This window comes from Pongo pygmaeus, chromosome 18 (genome assembly GCF_028885625.2).
Source record: "Pongo pygmaeus isolate AG05252 chromosome 18, NHGRI_mPonPyg2-v2.0_pri, whole genome shotgun sequence".
NCBI classification, from domain to species: domain Eukaryota; kingdom Metazoa; phylum Chordata; class Mammalia; order Primates; family Hominidae; genus Pongo; species Pongo pygmaeus.
In genome coordinates this window covers 13,515,355-13,533,724 of record NC_072391.2, presented here as the reverse complement: position 1 = coordinate 13,533,724, position 18,370 = coordinate 13,515,355, and the positions used below count along the sequence as shown (strand labels likewise).

Below are 18,370 nucleotides of genomic sequence, written 5' to 3'. Positions count from 1 at the left end.
CATTCATGCATGCACTCACCTATTCATGCCCTATTTTTTTACTGAACAACTACTGTGTGCTGGGCCCTGTGCCAGGCACTAGGCATGCCCTCCAGGAGCTCCGGATTTGGGCACAGACAATAACAGCTCAGAGGGACAGAGGAACCTGGCCTAAGACTACTGGGCCCTCTGTCCACTCCTACGACCCCCAAGTCCTGCATTGCAGGGCAGAGATGGGGGTGACGCTGGCTCAGCTCCAAAGGGCTGTGTCATCTGCTCCAACTTCTACAAGTGTGCCAGGCTGGTGAGGCAATGTCAGACGCCAGGCACTGGGTGAGGAGGCCTCCCCCATCTCCTGAAGGGCTTGTGGGCCTGAATGGGGGCCACGGGGGCTGGCCCAGGAATGTAAACGTGGGTATGTGTGGGAAAGCAGGAGCCAGGGGTTTCCGAGGGTTGCCCACTGGAGCCTGCTGCAGGCTGGGGAACAGATGTGCATGCGTTAACACTCCCCAGAGGGGCCTGGCCCCCTCCTGCCTCGGGCTGGGCATCTGGAACCAGTTAGGAGCCAGGCAGCTGGGGCACAGTTACCTTAGCTGAGGCCGAGGCTGAGCTGGGGCAGAGACCCAGGAGGGAGGGGAGGCGATGCCGGCCTGAGAACAGCAGCTCTTTGCTACAAGGAAGGAAAGAGAAGGCCTGAAGCTGGCGAGACAGCACCTTGTCCAGTGCCCCCAGGGCCAGGTCGAGACCAAGGTGACTTCCCCGAGAGAGAGTCAGAGAGCCAGGATCACATCAGTGGCCCACCGCAGGCCTATTCACACACCCTGAGGCCCAAGGGCCATACGGTGCCCTGGTTAGGGCTGTACTCTGGAGCCAAGTTACCTGGATTTGAGTCAGGCTTGGCCTCTGCCTAGCTCTGGCACCAGGGGCAAGCTTCTTGGTTGCCCCTCTCTGAGCCTCAGTTTCCCCTGAGCCTCAGTTTCCCCATTGGTATCAAGGGTTAAACATGCCTCTGGGCTTCAAGCCTTCCATGAGTCCATCAATGAGTTTTCTTGGGTTGGTCCCATGGGAGCCGCAGCAGGGCCTGGACAGCAGAATTTTAACCCCCTGACTCCCTCCCAGGGATCCTCCTCACATAGCACCCCTCCCCTCACTCCTCCAGGCCAGGGTGGTTAGAGTCTCCACGTTTTTCTCTTTTTTTTTCCTTCTTCACTAGAGACAGGGTCTTTCTCCGTCACCCAGGCTGGAGTGCAGTGGTGCCATCTCTGCTCACTGCAGCCTCGATCTCCCAGACCCAAGTGATCCTCCTGCCTCAGAACTCCTAAGCAGTTGGGACTACAAGCGTGCGTCACCATACCAGGCTCATTTTTAAGATTTTTTGTAGCAATGGGGATCTCACTATGTTGCCCAGGTTGGCCTCAAGCTTCTGGGCTTAAGCAATCCACCCACCTCGACCTCCCAAAGCACTGGGATTACAGGTGGGAGCCGCTGTGCCAGGCCTGTCTCCCCTGTTGCTAACTCCAGGGTGCCACACCCTCCTGTCAGGTTCCTCTCCACCTCCATGTCTCAGCCTTGACATCGTGGCTCATGGACTTCACAGTCGTGGGTGTGTCCTGGGCACTGTAAGATGTTTAGCAGCATCCGTGGCCTCTATACACTGATCTCAGTGTCCCCCTCCCCAGTGTAGCAACCAGAAATTCCCCAGACTTTGCTGAAAGTCCCTGGGGGGAAACTCGCCCCTAGGTGACAACCACTGGTCTACCCCTTCAACAAGTGGCTTACTCACCCCCTCCCTCACTGCTGAGACCTGAGCGCTAGAGCCTGGCTGGTGGCCCCTGACTTAGTACACACGTAAGAGCACCAAGCACCTCATCAGGCCCCCAGGCCTAAGGGCAGTAATAGTTATTAATAAGTGTTTGGGGCCTGGGATGCACTTAGTTTCTGAGACTGAGAACTCATCAGTGCCCTGCCTGGAGAGGCTGAGGGATTTTTATAGCTGTGTGACCTTGGAAAAGTCGCGTGGCCTCTCTGAGCCTCCCCGCCCGTATTTATGCAGCAGTGCTGAGCAGAGGATTGAGAGGTGCTGTGTCCAGCGATGGTGCGCAGTAGGTGCCCAGTCAATGGTTCCTCCCCCTGACTCTTCTCCTCCTGGGGGCCCCCCTCACCTGACTGCCTGGTTCTGGCTACGGACGTCAAAGACCAAGGTGGCCTGAGAATCACAGGTCAGCTGCAGTGAGGAGCTCATCTCTTCTGCCTCCCAGAGTCCTTGGAACATGAGCTGAGGAGGAAGCAGGCTGTGAGACGTGCGGGTGTAGACAGCCTGAGGAGCCTCACAGGCCAGGTGGGGACCCCAGCCAAGCTCTACAGCCCAGCACATCCCTGTCCCCAAGCCCAGCATGGCCTGGCTCATCCAACACTCTCCCAGGTGCTGAGGATGCAGGGCCGGGGTCAGCCCCTATTGCAGCTCAGGTTGGCAGTACCCACCGAGGGACCCCAAAGGACAGCTGCAGCCCAGATGTCAGCAAAGACTGTGCTCCCGGGAGGGCTCCCTGTCACTTGACCTCGAGGCCAGCAAAGGGTTTAGATGAAGTCAAGGGCACGGGGTATCCAGTCTACTCAGTTGTGGGGTACAGGGCTGAGATCCTTTGCAGGAGCGGTGACATCCTGGCCCCCTGACCCCCGGGGAGCTGCTCCCTCCTCCCACAGCAGAGTGGACTAGGGCAGGGGTTGCTGGGTAACCTGAAACAGGAGGGTGTGAAAGAAGCACTGGCGCCTGGCTCTGGAATATGCTCTGTGGCTCTTGGAGAAAGAGGGCCCAGCCAAGCAGGACGAGTTCATGCCAAGTGACAGTGATCAGGGCATGACCCCATGTGGGTTCCTCTTCACCGAGGCAGGAGGACACCGTGAGGAAGGGCCTGGGTGCCAAGTCTGAGTCCCTATTTTGCTGCTAACTTGCTAGGTGACCTTGGGCGAGTCACCCACACTCTCACGTGTGACCCAGAGATGATGATGATGGACGATGATAATAATCATTGTCACACCATCAGCATCTTCATCTTCGCCTTCATCACAGCAGGTGCTTAAGCATCTACTCAGGCATTAATGGAATGAACTCACTCGATCCTCACAACCTGCATATTATAGGTAATATCATCCCCGTTTTGCAGATGAAGAGATGAGGCCACAGACAGGTGAAGGAATTTGCCCAAGGCCACACAGCTGGCAAGCAGCAGAGCTGGGATCTGAACACTGGAGAGGGCCTTGGTAAGGATGGTGCCATCCTGCCTCTCTCTGGGGTGTGAGGAGGATGAGACTAATGAACTCCCATAAACCCTCTGAAGGGGGCTGTGCATGGTACAGGTGCTTGACAAGCAGGAGCTTTAATTCTGACCCAAGACCGCAGGGCAGAAGGATGCAGGGCAGGAGCCAGACAAGGCTCCAGGGCACCCCTCCACACCAGCCGTGTGATTGGAAATGCAAAGACTGCTCAGCAGACCTGGTTATAGCGATTATGAATGAAGTCTTTGTAAATTGTCAAGTACTGGGGAGACCCAAGGCCTGGTCGTCCCCACCCACCCTGCACACAGCGGGTCCTCTGCACACCAGGAATTGGACAGAGGGGACAGAATTTGGAGGGAGGTCCTGCCCCATCCACTCCTTACCTGGCTGGTGAAGGGCAGGCCCAGCCTCTGGAGAGCAGGCACCGCGTGGCTGGCATTGGCCACCAGCTGCAGTGGGCCACGCCGTGGCCGAGCCACCAGGGCTGCCAGGTCCACGCTGACTCCACTGTCCCCACCATGGAGGGCCAGCCTGGCCTGGGTCTGGGTCTCTAGAGACAGAGAATGGCATGGGCTACTGAAGACAGGTCCACCTCCCTTCCCAGCCCAGGAACACACCAGACTACAGGAGAGGACATGCCCTGTGGCCCTCAAACACAGCACCAGCAGGAAAGGGCAAGGCTGCCACAGCGTGGGTGCTGGGTGGGGTCAACCCCTTTGAGCCTCCTTGACATCATCTGTCATAATTTGTCCCTAAGGATCTAGGCCTGGGTGGCTCCTTCTGTCATTGAAGTTGAAGTTGCTGAAATGACACCTCCTCCAAGAAGCCTCCCTTGACTGCCCATCTGAAGTCCCTCCCAGTCCTTTGCTGCCAGACATCCTCCATCCCATCTCCCTGGAGTGTGGTTTCCAGCACAACCTGAAATGATCTCGCTCACTTACTTACTAGGTTCCTGCTCCTGAAACTCTCACCCCACCAGAAGGTCAGTGCCTGGGGGCGGGATTTCCCTTAGGACAGCTCCTGACACACAGCGGGGGTGCAGTGAGTGCTTTCTGAATGACTGCGGGATGAAAGGCTTCTCTGCAGGGATTCCTGAGGATTATGGAGGGGTAGCCTGCCGAGGAATCAGCATGAGGTCTGCTCTCCACAAATGGCCACTGTGGCCACTGACATCTACCTGCAGCCACCTGGCCCTGGCTGGAGGGTCCCGTCCTTCCCATCACCCGCTGCAGAACAGGAGATTTTGGCTCGCAGTTAGGAGTTTCTTCTTTGACTTAAACTCCCTTTGCTATACAGAGAAACTCATCGGGTCCGGGAGCCCTAGAGCAAACAGATGGCGCCGACTCTATGTCAGATGCCAGGTTCCCGTGGGGTGCAGCTCATGGCTCAGGCCCAGGTGACACTCAGCCAGGCTCCAGCACCTCCCATCTGGCCAGCAGGGTGGACGAGCTCTGCAGCTCTGAGCCTCGACTTCCTTATCTATGAGGTGGGCACAGCCCGCCCGCCTCAAGGGACAGCGTCCAGAGTGAATGGGGTAACACACGGGAGAGGACCACTTGTGGGACATGCAGGAGGCCTCAGGAAATGCTTCCTTCCTTCCTCGTTCAACATTCAACCACATGTACCTACTATGTGCAGGGCACGAGGAGACAGGGGACACAATCCCCACACCTGGGAGCACCCGGCTGTCAGACACACCAAGAATGTTAATGACAGGCAGAGAGCGTCCCTGGGAGGTGGGGACAGCAGACTGTGGACAGCAGTGGGAGAAGGGAGAGGTCACTCTTGGCTGGGGGCAGCCATATCAGGCATCCTGGGTCCAGAACTAGAGCGGCGTGGAGGTGGTCATCCAGAATGGCCTCCCCTCACTCGGCTGTCATGTCCCTAACAAACCCTGAGGTCAACTCAGACTGGGGACAATTTCCCCATGTGATCCTGTCCTCTGTTCACCCCTCAGGAGGCTGAGGGCCAAAAATAAAGTGTTTTTTTTTTTTTTTTTTTTGTGACGGAGTCTCACTCTGTCACCCACGCTGGAATGCAGTGGCGCGATCTCCACTCACTGCAAGCTCCGCCTTCCAGGTTCACGTCATTCTCCTGCCTCAGCCTCCTGAGTAGCTGGGACTACAGGCGTGTGCCACCACGCCCGGCTAATTTTTTGTATTTTTAGTAGAGACGGGGTTTCACCATGTTAGCCAGGATGGTCTCGATCTCCTGACCTCCTGATCCGCCTGCCTTGGCCTCCCAAAGTGTTGTTTATTTTTTTGAGACAGAGTTTCACTCTGTCACCCAGGCTGGAGTGCAGTGGTGTGATCTCGGCTCACTGCAACCTCCGCCTCCCGGGTTCAAGTGATTCTTGTGCCTCAGGCTCCTGAATAGCTGGGACTACAGGCATGCACCACCATGCTCAGCTAATTTTTTTTGTAGAGACAGGCTTTCACCATGTTGGCCAGGCTAGTCTCAAACTCCTGACCTCAAATGATCCACCCGCCTAGGCCTCCCAAAGTGCTAGGATTACAGGCATGAGCCATTGCACCCGGCCCCCAAAATAAAAAAATTTGAGGCCAACAGAAGGACTCCCCTAGGGGACTGGGGAGTTCCCGGGGTCCTGAATGGCCAAAAGCCAAGTCTCCATAATCTATATGGGGGTCAGAGGATGGCTCTGGGTTCAATCCTCACTCCGTCATTACCAGCTGTGTGGCCTGGACCAGGTGACTCAACCTCTCTGAGCCTCCATTCCTCATCTGCAGAATGGGAATGGTGTTCCTAACCCTACCTCATAGGCTCGTTTACGCACCCATTCAATACCTACTATGTACCCTACGGCGAAGCAGACAAAAATCCTCCCTGCCCTCACGGAGCACACATTCTGGTGATTCTAGCATAGAAAGAATGAGAAACAAAGGTATTTGTATGCTACACAGTGTGTTCAAATGACAGAGCTGGGGAGAGAGATGGGAGGGGATGGGAGGAGATGGGGAGGTGGAAAAGAGAGGCCTCCCTGAGATGCCAATGGAAAAATACCTAAGGGAGGTGAGGGAGCCAGGCAGGCGTGTGGGAGAGACACATTCCAGGCAGCAGGATCAGCCCGTGCCAAGGTCCTGGGGCCGCAGCAAGCCTGGCGTGTTGAAGAATAGCAAGGAGTGGAACGAGTAGGGCTGGGGGCTGGGAGACGAGGTCAGATGGGGGAAGGGTGTGGATTCTGATGGCTCATAGGCCCCTCTAAGAGCTTTGACTTTCCCCCTGTGTGATCGGGACGGCTGTACTGTATTGAGCTCTCGTGTGTACACAGCTTGCCTGGCATGTATGCAATAAGTGCTCAGCCAGTGCTGGCTCCTCTTGTTGCTTTTATCTTCCCACCATAATGGGTTGAACCGTGTCCCCCAAAAGAGATATTGAAGTCCCAACCCCCTCACCCTCTGTCCTGTGAATATGACTTTATTTAAAAATAAGGTCTTTACAGATGTAATTAAGTAAAAATAAGGTCATATTCAAGTCAGACAGGCCCTCAATCCACTGTTGATTGTTTTTGTTTTTATTTTGAGACAGGGTTTCATTCTGTCACCCAGGCTGGAGGGCAGTGTTGCAATCATAGCTCATTGCAGCCTCAACCTTCTGTCTCAAGCGATCCCCTGCCTCAGCCTCCCGAGTAGCTAGGACCATACACGTGCGCCACCACACCTAGCTAAGATTTCTATGTTTTAAGCCATCCAGTGTGTGGGACTTTGTTGTGGAAGTCCTAGAAAACTAATCCACCTGCCTCGGGAGTTAGGTCATTGACAGGCAAGGCTGTCCTGGTTGTCCTGGAGCCCAGAGCCACACTGGGCTTGATGGGTATGCCACCTGGGTCCAGGCCTGGGGCTGCTGGGCTGGCCCAGGCATGGAGGAAGCCAGCTCGCCAGTCCCGGGGCTGTGCGCTGAGTGCCTTACCGTGTATCTGCAGCTCAGCGCTGAGGCAGGCCTCGCCTGGGAACCCCGCCCACAACAAAGCCTCACTGTTGTGCCAGCTCCAGCCGGAGAGCCCCAGGTGCCCATCATGGTAACAGCAGCTCACAGAGTAGTTGAGGAATGTGGGCCCCATCAGGATGCGTCCAGAATGCTCGAAGCCGGAGCTGCCATTGTGAATGTCCACAGAGACCTGGAATGACACCAAGGAGATACCGGACCGCCCTGTGCAGAGAGAGCCAGCCCGGGTCAAGCTGGCACTGGCTCCCACAAACCCTGGGGTTATCAGTGCCACCCACGTCGCTGCGGTGGGAGGAACTCAAACCCTCTTGAAGGAGCAGGTTTGATAACCAACGTGGTTACTGCAGCTAATTACACATGCACCCAGGAGACCACAGAGAAAACACGGAGAAAGCAATCAGGAAGCGGGACAGGCAGGGGATAGTGAGCCCGGGGAGGACGGCTGGAGAAAGACTTTGGGAAGACCAAGATGTCCTGGCTGGTGCGAAACAGGTTGCAAACCACAGCATACATCTGTTGTTGTCAATAAAGTTATTGGAACACAGCCCTGCCTGTTTGTCAGAGGCATTTGAACCAGAGCAACTCCATCTTGAATAGGGGCTGGGTAAAATGAGGCTGAGACCTACTGGGCTGCATTCCCAGGAGGTTAGGCATCCTAAGACACAAGATGACATAGGAGGTCAGCACAGGATACAGGTCATAAAGACCTTGCTGATAAAACAGGTTGCAGTAAAGAAGCCAGCTAAATCCCACCAAACCAAGACGGTGACAAGAGTGACCTCTGGTCGTCCTCACTGCTACACTCCCACCAGCACCATGACAGTTTACAGATGTCATGGCAACGTCTGGAAGTCACCCTATATTGTCTAAAAAGGGGAGGCGTGAATAAGTCACCCCTTGTTTACCATATCATCAAGAAATAGCCATAAAAATGGGCAACCAGCAGCCCTGAATTCTTTCTTGCACAAGATCCAAGAACCCTCCCTTGGGGTCTGGATCGAGATCCCGTTCCGGTAACATGTTCACGTCCCATTCCCGTGGCTGCTTTCACAACACAATAGCAGCAGGATGGAGGCGTTGTGGCAGAGACTGCAGGGCCACAGAGCCTAAGACATTTACTATCTGGCCCTTGATGGGAAAAGTTTCTCAAACTCTGCTGTGAGATGTAATTCCCTCCCACACCACCCCACAACTGTCTCAGTAAAACCTCCAGTGAGGCTGCTGTGAGATGTAATTCCCTCCCACGCCACCCCACAACTGTCTCAGTAAAACCTCCAGTGAGGCTGCTGTGAGATGTAATTCCCTCCCACGCCACCCCACAACTGTCTCAGTAAAACCTCCAGTGAGGCCAGGCACAGTGGCTCATGCCTGTAATCCCGGCACTTTGGGAGGCAAAGGCAGACAGATCACTTGAGGTCAGGAGTTTGAGACCATCCTGGCCAACGTGGCAAAACCCCATCTCTACTAAACATACAAAAATTAGCCAGGCATGGTAGTGGGTGTCTATAATCCCAGTTACTCAGGAGGCTGAGGCGGGGGAATCTCTTGAACCCGGGGGGCGGAGGTTGCAGTGAGCTGAGATCAGGCTACTGTACTCCAGCCTGGGCGAAAGGGTGAAACTCCGTCTCAAAAAACAAAACAAAACAAAACAAAACAAAAAAAAACAAAACAAAACAAAAAAAACTTTCAGTGAAATCTCCACCACCTCTACCACCATTATTGAAGGAGCTACCCAGGCATAAAGGAGCAGGAATGAGAGAGGGGGAGAGGACACCCTGGTCCCCTACAACCCAAAGAATGAGCAGCAGCCCAGCCGTGACTGCATCACCCGGGCTGAGAAATGCAACGTCTCAGGCCCCACCCCAGACCTGCTGAATCAAACCTGCATTTTAACGCCCTCCCCGATTATGCCTGTGTACTGGGTGTGCGGGAAGCCCCACTCTAGGCAGAAGACGGCCGCCTCTGCCGTGGGACCCCACAGGAGGTCCAGGTCTGCTAGGCTCTGATCATATGCCACCCACCCTCTGGGATGACAGCACAGGACCCAAGGCTGGACTTGTCCTGAGTTTCAGGGGGCTCTATACTGCTGGCCAGCTCTGCCAAACTGTCCCCATCCACACTGGGCCACACCCATGCCTGCCTGCTAGGCCTCTCCTGGTGTCACTGCTGACCTTGATGGCGCCAAGATCAGACGGGCCCCAGGCACTCAGGCTCAGGGCAGATCCAGACACTCAGTGTGACAGCAGAGAGGCTAGGGCTGAGCTCTCTGTCACTATCCACGGAGCGCTTCCCTGACCCCAGCCGCAGTGGGCAGAGCTGGGGAAACTGAGGCCTGAGCCCTCGTCACCACACAGCTGGCTCCCTGGACTTTCCCCCCAGGAGTAGGCATTCCCAGGGTCCAGTCAACCCTAGACCAGGGGTTGCAAACTGGTGGCCCTTTAGCTGATAAGTTTTATGTGGTCATTCACGCTGGTATTTTTTGTGTTTTTTTTTTTTTTTGAGACTGAGTCTTGCTCTGCCACCCAGGCCGGAGTGCAATGGCACAATCTTGGCTCACTGCAACCTTCGCCTCCTGGGTTCAAACGATTCTCCTGCCTCCGCCTCCCAAGTAGCTGGGATTACAGGCATGCGCCACCATGCCCAGCTAATTTTTTGTATTTTTAGTAGAGACAGGGTTTCACCATGTTGGCCAGGCTGGTCTCAAACTCCTGACCTCAAGTGATCTGCCCACCTTGGCCTCCCAATGTGTTGGGATATACGACATCTTGTATAATTCTGTTTGTGTGAAATTTCCAGAACAGACAAACGCATAGGGACGGAAGGCAGATTCGTGGTTGTTGGGGACCAGGGAGGAGGGGATTGGAGGGACAGCTGATGGGTATGGGGTTTCCACTGGGGTGTTGAAAAGTTCTGGAACTTGCAAGCACCGATGATTGTAGAATAGTGTGAACGAACGTAGCATCCCCGAGTTGTACACTTTAAAATGGTTTTACATTATTACACATATTTTTCAACAAGAAATGTGAAAAGATGCATATGATGTGGAGGATTTGAGACGTGGCACACACTCTGTAGTCCCCCACACAGCCCAGTGACACATTTCAGTTCTCCACCTGCCCCCAAAGTCTTCGAGTTTGCAACCCCTGTACCCAACGCATGCAGGTTTATCATTGAAACAGCAGGAACAGGCTGGGTACATGGCCGACGCCTGTAATCCCAGCACTTTGGGAGGCCGAAACAGCCCGATCACTTGAGGTCAGGAGTTCAAGACAAGCCTGGCCAACATGGTGAAACGCTGTCTATACTAAAAATACAAAAATTTAGCTGGGCGTGGTGGCGGGCACCTGTAATCCCACCTACCTGGCAGGCTGAGGCAGGAGACAATTGAACCTGGTAGGCAGAGGTTGCAGTGAGCTGAGGTCATGCCGCTACACTCAAGCCTGGGCAACTGAGCAAGACTCCGTCTCAGAAAAGGATGGAATGGAACGGAACAGAACGGAAAGGAAAGGGAAGGAAAGGAAAGGAAAGGAAAAAAGGAAAGGAAAGGAAAAGAAACAGCAGCAACAGCGGCAGCAGCTGCGATCATTGCCTGAGCACGCAGCAGGTGGTGAGGCCCCTCACTGTTTTATGTCACCTGTTTTATGAGGCAGAAACGGCTACTCATGGGTCAACAAAGTTGACTGAGCACCTGCTACATGCCAGGCCCCGTCTTAAACCTGGGGATACTACCCTGCACAAAACAGAAATGCCTGAGCCCGTGACACTTAGGTGGCAGTGGTGGGCGGCAGACAGGACAAGGAGAAAGGCACTGTGCTTCCTGCCTGCACCCTCGGCAGAGAGAGCTTGAAGCCACCTGAGCTGAACTGCACCCCAGCCCTGAGTTCCACGGTCCACTTGTCTCACGATGCCAGGACATGCCGACCACCAGTCCAGCTGCCCACTGACCCAGCTGCCCATGACAGAGGTGGGCTTGCAACCCTTGGGTCCCGGTTGATGTCTACCTGTGTTTGCAGATGGGACCACTCGATGACCGTCAGGTTGAGCTGATGCCCCTGGGAACTGGGAGTCCAGGTGCATGTCACCAGGGATGTGGGGGGTCTTGAAGGAGTGGGACCATGTGAGTATCTCCTGGCAGCGACCTCAGCCCCGGGCCACACCACAGGCAGCCCCTGTGAACAGGCTGTGCCAGCCCCCCACAACCATCCAGCCCAGGACAGAGACCCCATACCTCAAGAGGCTGCCCAGCGATGTCCCCTCGGCACCGTCCGAACAGCTGGGTGGGCGAGGCGTCTCCACTGCAGTTGACCTACAGAGACCAGTGGGTGGGAAGGGGCTGGCTTCTTCCCTGACCCCAGAGTGAACTGTCATGGGTGCCAAGATCCCACTTGACCCCGCCGCCCTTTGGAGAAGCCACCGTGGGCAAATAACCCCAAAGAGAGGTTTGCACAGAGACTTGAGGGCGAAGCCACATCATCATCATCAAATGAAGGTAAACGGAGCTCCCAGCATGCGGGGCCTCCACGCCAGGCACGGTGCTAACTGAACCACAGAGTAACCATGGGGGGAGGTGGCAGATGAGGAAACTGAGTCACGCAAGTCAGGGAAAGAGGAAGCACCTTGCGTGTGGTCACACAGTCAGCGATGGTGCAGCCTGGCTTCAGGCCAGGAGCGCTGCTCACTCACATTCCCTCTCCCACCATGGACGGTTTAGCCACCCTCAGGGACAGGCACCGAGGTGGTTTCCTGCTTTTCATTTCTGAGAACAATGAAGAAGACGGCTGCGGGTGTGGGGCTTCTCCAGGGTAGGGGCCCCAGGGAGGAACTGAGGGACCAGGCCCTCCACCATCTTCATTCTACCAGGCAGGGCCTTGTGCAGGCTGCACCTGGCCCACGTGGGCACCCAACCCACTCACCTCCAGCTGGGAGGGCAGGGTGCCCTGCAGCCCTGAGATGCCGTGGTGCAGCCCCAGCACCAGCCCCTGGCGGCCACCCTCTGCCTTCCTCTCCAAGGCTGCGCGGAGCTGCTCGCCATCCATGTTCACAGACAGCCCGGCCGCCAGACTGCGTCCCACACTCTGGGCAGAAGCAAAGCTGTTGGGTGTCCCTGGGACCCACTGTCCCCCGAGAGGGCCCAGGTGCAGCCCCCTCTTCACTCACCTGGAAGTGCCCATGGCTGTCTAAGGAGAAGGGGAGGCCCCAGTGCTTGAGGCTGGGCATGGTGTGGGTGTGACGGAGGCTGGCATGGAGCTGGAGGCCCGGGGACTTGAGGGTCAGGTCCTCCAGGCCAAGGGCAGCGTCTAGCTGACCCCCCGCATTCCGCAGTGCCAGGCGTGCTGAGCAGCTGGAAGCCACGTGGGTGAGAAACAGGAGCATCCCTGCATTGGAGGAGAGTCCTGGGGGAAGAGGCCAGTGGGCAGGAGTGGGCAGAGCCCCAGAGACCACTCAGCCCAGTCCACTGCATTTAGTCAGGATGGGAACATGACAGGAGCCTGGCCAGCACACCTGCTCTCTAGAGAATCCCCTAAGCCCCACAGCTCCAGGTCCTACTGCCCCCAATATACCAGGTTAAACTATCTGAAACTGTCAACATTTCACAGAAATGGTGATTTCACGTGACCCAACCTCACAGCACAATTGCCACACGCAGTCGGTGTTAAGACCCATGTCCCCTTAGGATTTCCAGCTCCCCGAGGAAAGGACCCAAATCTCAGAGGGAAACAGGGATCTGATCATGTGTCCTCCCTTGCTGCTGCACCTGGGGGCCCCTCCAGGCCTGGAGGGAACATCTGAGAAGCTTGAGCAGGGGCTGTTGGGATTATTTCATAGCTCTGGTCCCAGAGGGCATCCTTGGGGTCCTGGCTAGGCCAGGTGTCCACGCTGCACGAGCTGTCCCAGGGAATGGGGGGTGGGAGGCCTGGAAGGGGCTGGTGGCAGGGGCTGTCACCATCTGATTTGAAGCACGTCAATACGGTAACAACTGGTGTCCCGAACCTGCATGTTCTGGCTGAATCACGGCCCCGGGAAGGAGACGCAGGTGTGCCAGGGAAGCCAGCAGGGGAAAGAAATGAAGCTGGAATGTGAATCTGGGGGTTGGAGGCTCATTTATCCCCCCTGCCTTGGCTCCAGGACTTAAAAGTCTTGGAGGAAGAAGCTGTTCTGCCTGGACCACTCATACTACCTGCATCACTCAGCGTGCTGTTATTGTGTGTCAGGCCACCCGCAAGCTGGCTGTGCCCGGGGCCCCAGGAGCAGGCGCCACCCAGAGCCAGGCTGGCCGCGTGGGCCTGGATGCTGGCCTGGGCCCTCAGGTTCCTCGTCTGGACCTGCAGCCGGCCCTTCAGATGGAGCTCTCCAGGCAAGGCCTGGCTGCTGTTCTGGACGAGGACACAGGTCACACTGCGCACGCTGGTGTCGCTCCCTGCCTTCTCATGCTTGTCCCGCAGGAGGAAGCCCAGCTCAGCTGAGTCAGCAGTGACCCTGAGGGTGCCTGCAGAGGATGGTAGAGAAGAACAGAGCAGGGGCGGCTCAGGGAAATGAGCTGCTTTGGAGAGGAGGGAAAAGAATTTGGGGGTAGGAAGTTGCTAGATTCATGATGTCGCACTTGTAACTCATGTCAGAAATGGCACATTTGTGAAATCCATCAAAGTACACCAGCTCCCTCCCAGGATACTCTGAAAATCAAGGGAGCTAATTCACAAAATAATTCAGAAAATTTGAATAGCTCTATATAAATATAGAGCTATATATTTATATACCTCTATACATTTTCCAAAAAACTCCCACAAAGAACGCTCCAGACGTCTTCGCTGGTAAAGTCGATCAGACGTTTAGGGAACATCACCACCAATCTCATACAAAGTCGTTCAGAAAAGAAAAGAGAATACTCGACTTGGTTTATGAAATTGGCATAAACCTCATACCAAACCTGACAAGAGCTTTGCAAAAAAGGAAAATTACAACCCAATAGTGCTATGAACAGACACCAACTTTCTTAACAAAGTATTAGAAAACCAAATTCAATTACATATAGAAGGAAAGAAAAATACATGAAAAAATGCAGGGAATCCCACTAAAGCAACGTTGGTTTCACACTGAAGACCAATTTAATTCACTCTATTAACAAAATTAAAGTGAAAACCCCTATGAATATGTACTAGATTCAGAAAAGGCATTTGACTACATTCAACACCCATTCTTAAGAATAAAAACTGGCCAGGCGCGGTGGCTCATGCCTGTAATCCCAGCACTTTGGGAAGCTGAGGCAGGCAGATCACTTGAGGTCAGGAGTTTGAGACCAGCCTGGCCAACATGGTGAAACCCTGTGTCTACTAAGAATATAAAAATTAGCCAGGTGTGATGGCGCATGCCTGTAATCCCAGCTACTTGGGAGGCTAAAGCAGGAGAATCGCTTGAAACTGAGAGGCGGAGGTTGCAGGTTGCAGTGAGCAGAGATTGTACCACTGTACTCCAGTCTGGGAGACAGGGCAAGACTCTGTCTCTAAAAAACAAAAAAAAACTCTGCAAAACCAATAGCAAACATTAAAATTATTCGTGGAAATTTTGAACATTTTCTTTGTAAGATTGAGAACAAGGTAAGAGTTTTTGCTCTTAGCATATTTATTCAACATCATATACTGTTATTTCTTAGCCACTGCAATAAGAAAAAAAAAACCTAAATGGCATAAAAATATCAGGCCAGGCTGGGTGCAGTGGCTCATACCTGTAATCCCAGTACTTTGGGAAGTTGAGGTAGGAGGATTGTTTAAGCTCAGGCATTCCAGACCAGCCTGGGCAACAACGGGAGACCCTGCCTCTAAAAAAAAAAATTATCTGGGCATGGTGGCATGTACCTGGAGTCCCAGCTACTTGGGAGGCTAAGGCAGGAGGATTGCTTGAGCCCAGGAGTTTGAGGCTGCAGTGAGCCACGATCATCCCACTGCACTTCAGTTTGAGCGACAGAACAAGACTTCAACTCAAAAAAAAAAAAAGGTATAAAAATCAAAATGGAAGAAAATATTCTATTCCAGAATATATAAAGAGTGTCTACAACTCAATAAAAGACAATTTAATAAATGGGTAAAAAAAAAAATTGATGTGACCTGTCTCAAAGGAAGCTACATGAACAAATAACACACATGAAGAAGTGCTTGGCCAGGCACGGTGGCTCACACCTATAATCCCAGCACTTTCAGAGGCCTAGGTGGGCAGGTCACCTGAGGTCAGGAGTTCAAGACCAGCCTGACCAACATGGAGAAACCCTATCTCTACTAATAATAAAAAAAAAAATTAGCCGGACATGGTGATGCAGGCCTGTAATCCCAGCTACTCAGGAGGCTGAGGCACGAGAATTGCAGAGGTTGCAGTGAGCTGAGATGGCACCATTGCACTCCAGCCTGGGCAACAAAAGCAAAACTCCATCTCAAAAAAAAAAAAAAAAAAAAAAAAAAAAAGTGCTCAACATCATTCATCAACAGGGAAATGCAAATTAAAGCCACAAGGAGAGACCACTAGACACTAATTTGATTATTTTTTTGAGACAGGGTCTCATTCTGTTGCCCAGGCTGGAATGCAGTGGCATAACCATGGCTCACTGTAATGTCAACCTCCCAGGCTCAAGCGATCCTCCCACCCCAGCCTCCATGTAGCTGGGACTATAGGCATGCATCACCATGCCCAGCTAATTTTTAAAAAATTTTTGTAGTGACAGAGTCTCCCTATGTTGCCTAGGCTAGTCTGAAACTCCCAGCCTCAAGTAACCTGCCCTCCTCAGACTCCCAAAATGCTGGGATTATAGGTGTGAGCCACTGCTCCCAGCTGAGATGTACACATTTCTTTTTATGTAAATTTTACATCAGAGGAAGGAAGAAAGGGAAGGAGACTAAGAGCAGGGAGAATTGTAAGCAAATTTTGAGCTTTAGTTCATGACGTGTGTGATAATCCATTTGGGTGTAAGGCATTCTGATGTCTACAACTCACTCTGAAAAGCATCAAAAATAACATAGATGGATGTGTTACAGGAAAGCGGTCTGGATCCAGACCCCAAGAGAGGCTTCTTGGATCTCCCACAAGAAAGAATTCAGGGCAAGTCCATGGTGCAAAGCAAAAGCAAGTTTATTAAGAAAGGAAAGGAATAAAGAATGGCTACTCCAGACAGAGCAGCCCTAAGGGCTACTGGTTGCCCATTACTATGGTTATTTCTTGATTATATGCTAAACTAGGGGTGGATTATTCATGCCTCCCCTTTGTGTTTATTTTGAGACTGAGTTTCGCTCTTGTTGCCCAGGCTGGAGTGCAGGGGCGTCATCTCTCACTGCAACCTCCACCTTCCAGGTTCAAGTGATTCACCTGCTTCAGCTTCCTGAGTAGCTGTGATTACAGGCATGTGCCACCACACCTGGCTAATTTTTTTTTTGTATTTTTAGTAGAGATGGGGTTGCACCATGTTGGCCAGGCTAGTCTCGAATTCCTGATCTCAGGTGATCCACCTGCCTCAACCTCCCAAAGTGCTGAGATTACAGGCGTAAGCCACCGCGGCCGGCACAACCCTCCCCTTTTTAGACCATATGGGGTAACTTCCTGATGTTGCCATGGCATTTGTGAACGATCATGGCGCTGGTGGGAATGTAGTAATGAGAACGAACAGAGGACGCTCTCGTCGCCATCTTGGTTCTGGTGGGATGTCACCATCTTGGTTTTGGTGGGATTCAGCCAGCTTCTTTACGGAAACCTGTTTTATCAGCAAGGTCTTTATGACCCGCTTCTTGTGCCGACCTCCTGTCTCACCCTGTGACTGAGTGCCTTAACCTCCTGGGAATGCAGCCCAGTAGGTCTCAGCCTCATTTTACCCAGCTCCTATTCAAGATGGGGTTGCTGTGGTTTACACACCTCTGACAGATGGACAGTGGATAGGGGATAAAGAAAATAACACAAAATGCAAACAATTATAACATTTAGGTTATAATTCACGTGCAATTCAACTTTTCTATATTCGTGAAACCTTGTTTGGGAAATGGGGAGGGGAGGGGAGGGGGAGGAGCTGTCTTGTAGGGACTCCCGGGGGGGAAACCAAGAAAAATCGGGCACTGAAATAATAATGATTATGACAGATTACTGAATAAAATAAGAATCCATGAGTCCCTACTGAGGTTAAGAAAGGAAGAAGGAGGGTGATATGGTTTGCACCTGTGTCCCCAGCAACTCTCATGTTGAATTGTAATCCCCAACGTCAGGGGTGGGGCCTGGTGGGAGGTGACTGGGTGACCTGGGAGCGGATTTCTCATAAACAATTTAGCAGCATCCCCTTGTACTGTCCTTTCGATAGTGAGATCTGGTTGTTTAAACTTGTGTAGCAGCTCCCCCCTCTTTCTCTTAATCCTGCTCTGGCCCTGTGAGGTGCTGGCAGAGAAGAAGATGTACCATGCTTCCAGTACAGCCTGCAGAACTACGAGCCAACGTCTTTATAAATTACCTACTCTCAGGATGTGATAGCATTGCAAGGACAGACTAATACAGAAGGGAAGGGAAGGGCAAAGGGAGTAAGCAGGGAGAGCATTCTCCCTAAGCAATGAATTATTATTATTTTTTGAGACAGAGTCTCACTCTATCACCCAGGATGGAGTGCAGTGGTGTGATCTTGGCTCACTGCAACCTCTGCCTCCTGTGTTCGAGTGATTCTCATGCCTCAGCCTCCTGAGGAGCTGGGACTAAAGGCGTGCACCGCCACCCTGGCTAATTTTTGTATTTTCAGTAGCGACGGGGTTTCACCATGTTGGCCAGGCTGGTCTTGAACTCCTGGCCTCAAGTGATCTGCCTGCCTCAGCCTCCCAAAGTGCTGGGATTATAGGCGTGAGCCACCATGCCTGGCCTGTAAGCAATAAATTAAAAAAAAAATTAGAAAAATCCCCATTTGGCAACCATAACAGTAACAGACTCAGACAAGCATCATCAGTGGATGCTAAAACTACGAGGGTCACAATTCGATGAGAACATAGAATACTTACATGACTTCTAAGTATCTTCCCCCAATTACTTATTAATTACAAAGGAAATAACTAAAAGCTTTACAGGCAAGGAACCTGGCAACCCCAGCTTAATCAAGAGATCAAAGCTAATGTCACCAACGTTGGACAAACAGACAGAAGGTGCCACCTGA

General features: G+C 53.0%; 1 protein-coding gene across 1 annotated transcript in view; it reads right to left on the bottom strand.

The window, feature by feature from the left end:
- The window catches only part of LOC129016230 (uncharacterized), a 151,490-nt gene that overhangs the window by 35,703 nt on the left and 97,417 nt on the right, over window positions 1-18,370 (bottom strand). The window contains exons 39-46 of the mRNA XM_054455393.2: window positions 13,397-13,705; window positions 12,376-12,611; window positions 12,132-12,293; window positions 11,447-11,524; window positions 7,183-7,390; window positions 3,639-3,805; window positions 2,142-2,254; window positions 568-649 (exon numbers count right to left, since the gene is read on the bottom strand). Coding sequence (XP_054311368.2) covers window positions 568-649; window positions 2,142-2,254; window positions 3,639-3,805; window positions 7,183-7,390; window positions 11,447-11,524; window positions 12,132-12,293; window positions 12,376-12,611; window positions 13,397-13,705 — 1,355 coding nt within the window. The remainder of the gene's footprint in view (window positions 1-567; window positions 650-2,141; window positions 2,255-3,638; window positions 3,806-7,182; window positions 7,391-11,446; window positions 11,525-12,131; window positions 12,294-12,375; window positions 12,612-13,396; window positions 13,706-18,370) is intronic.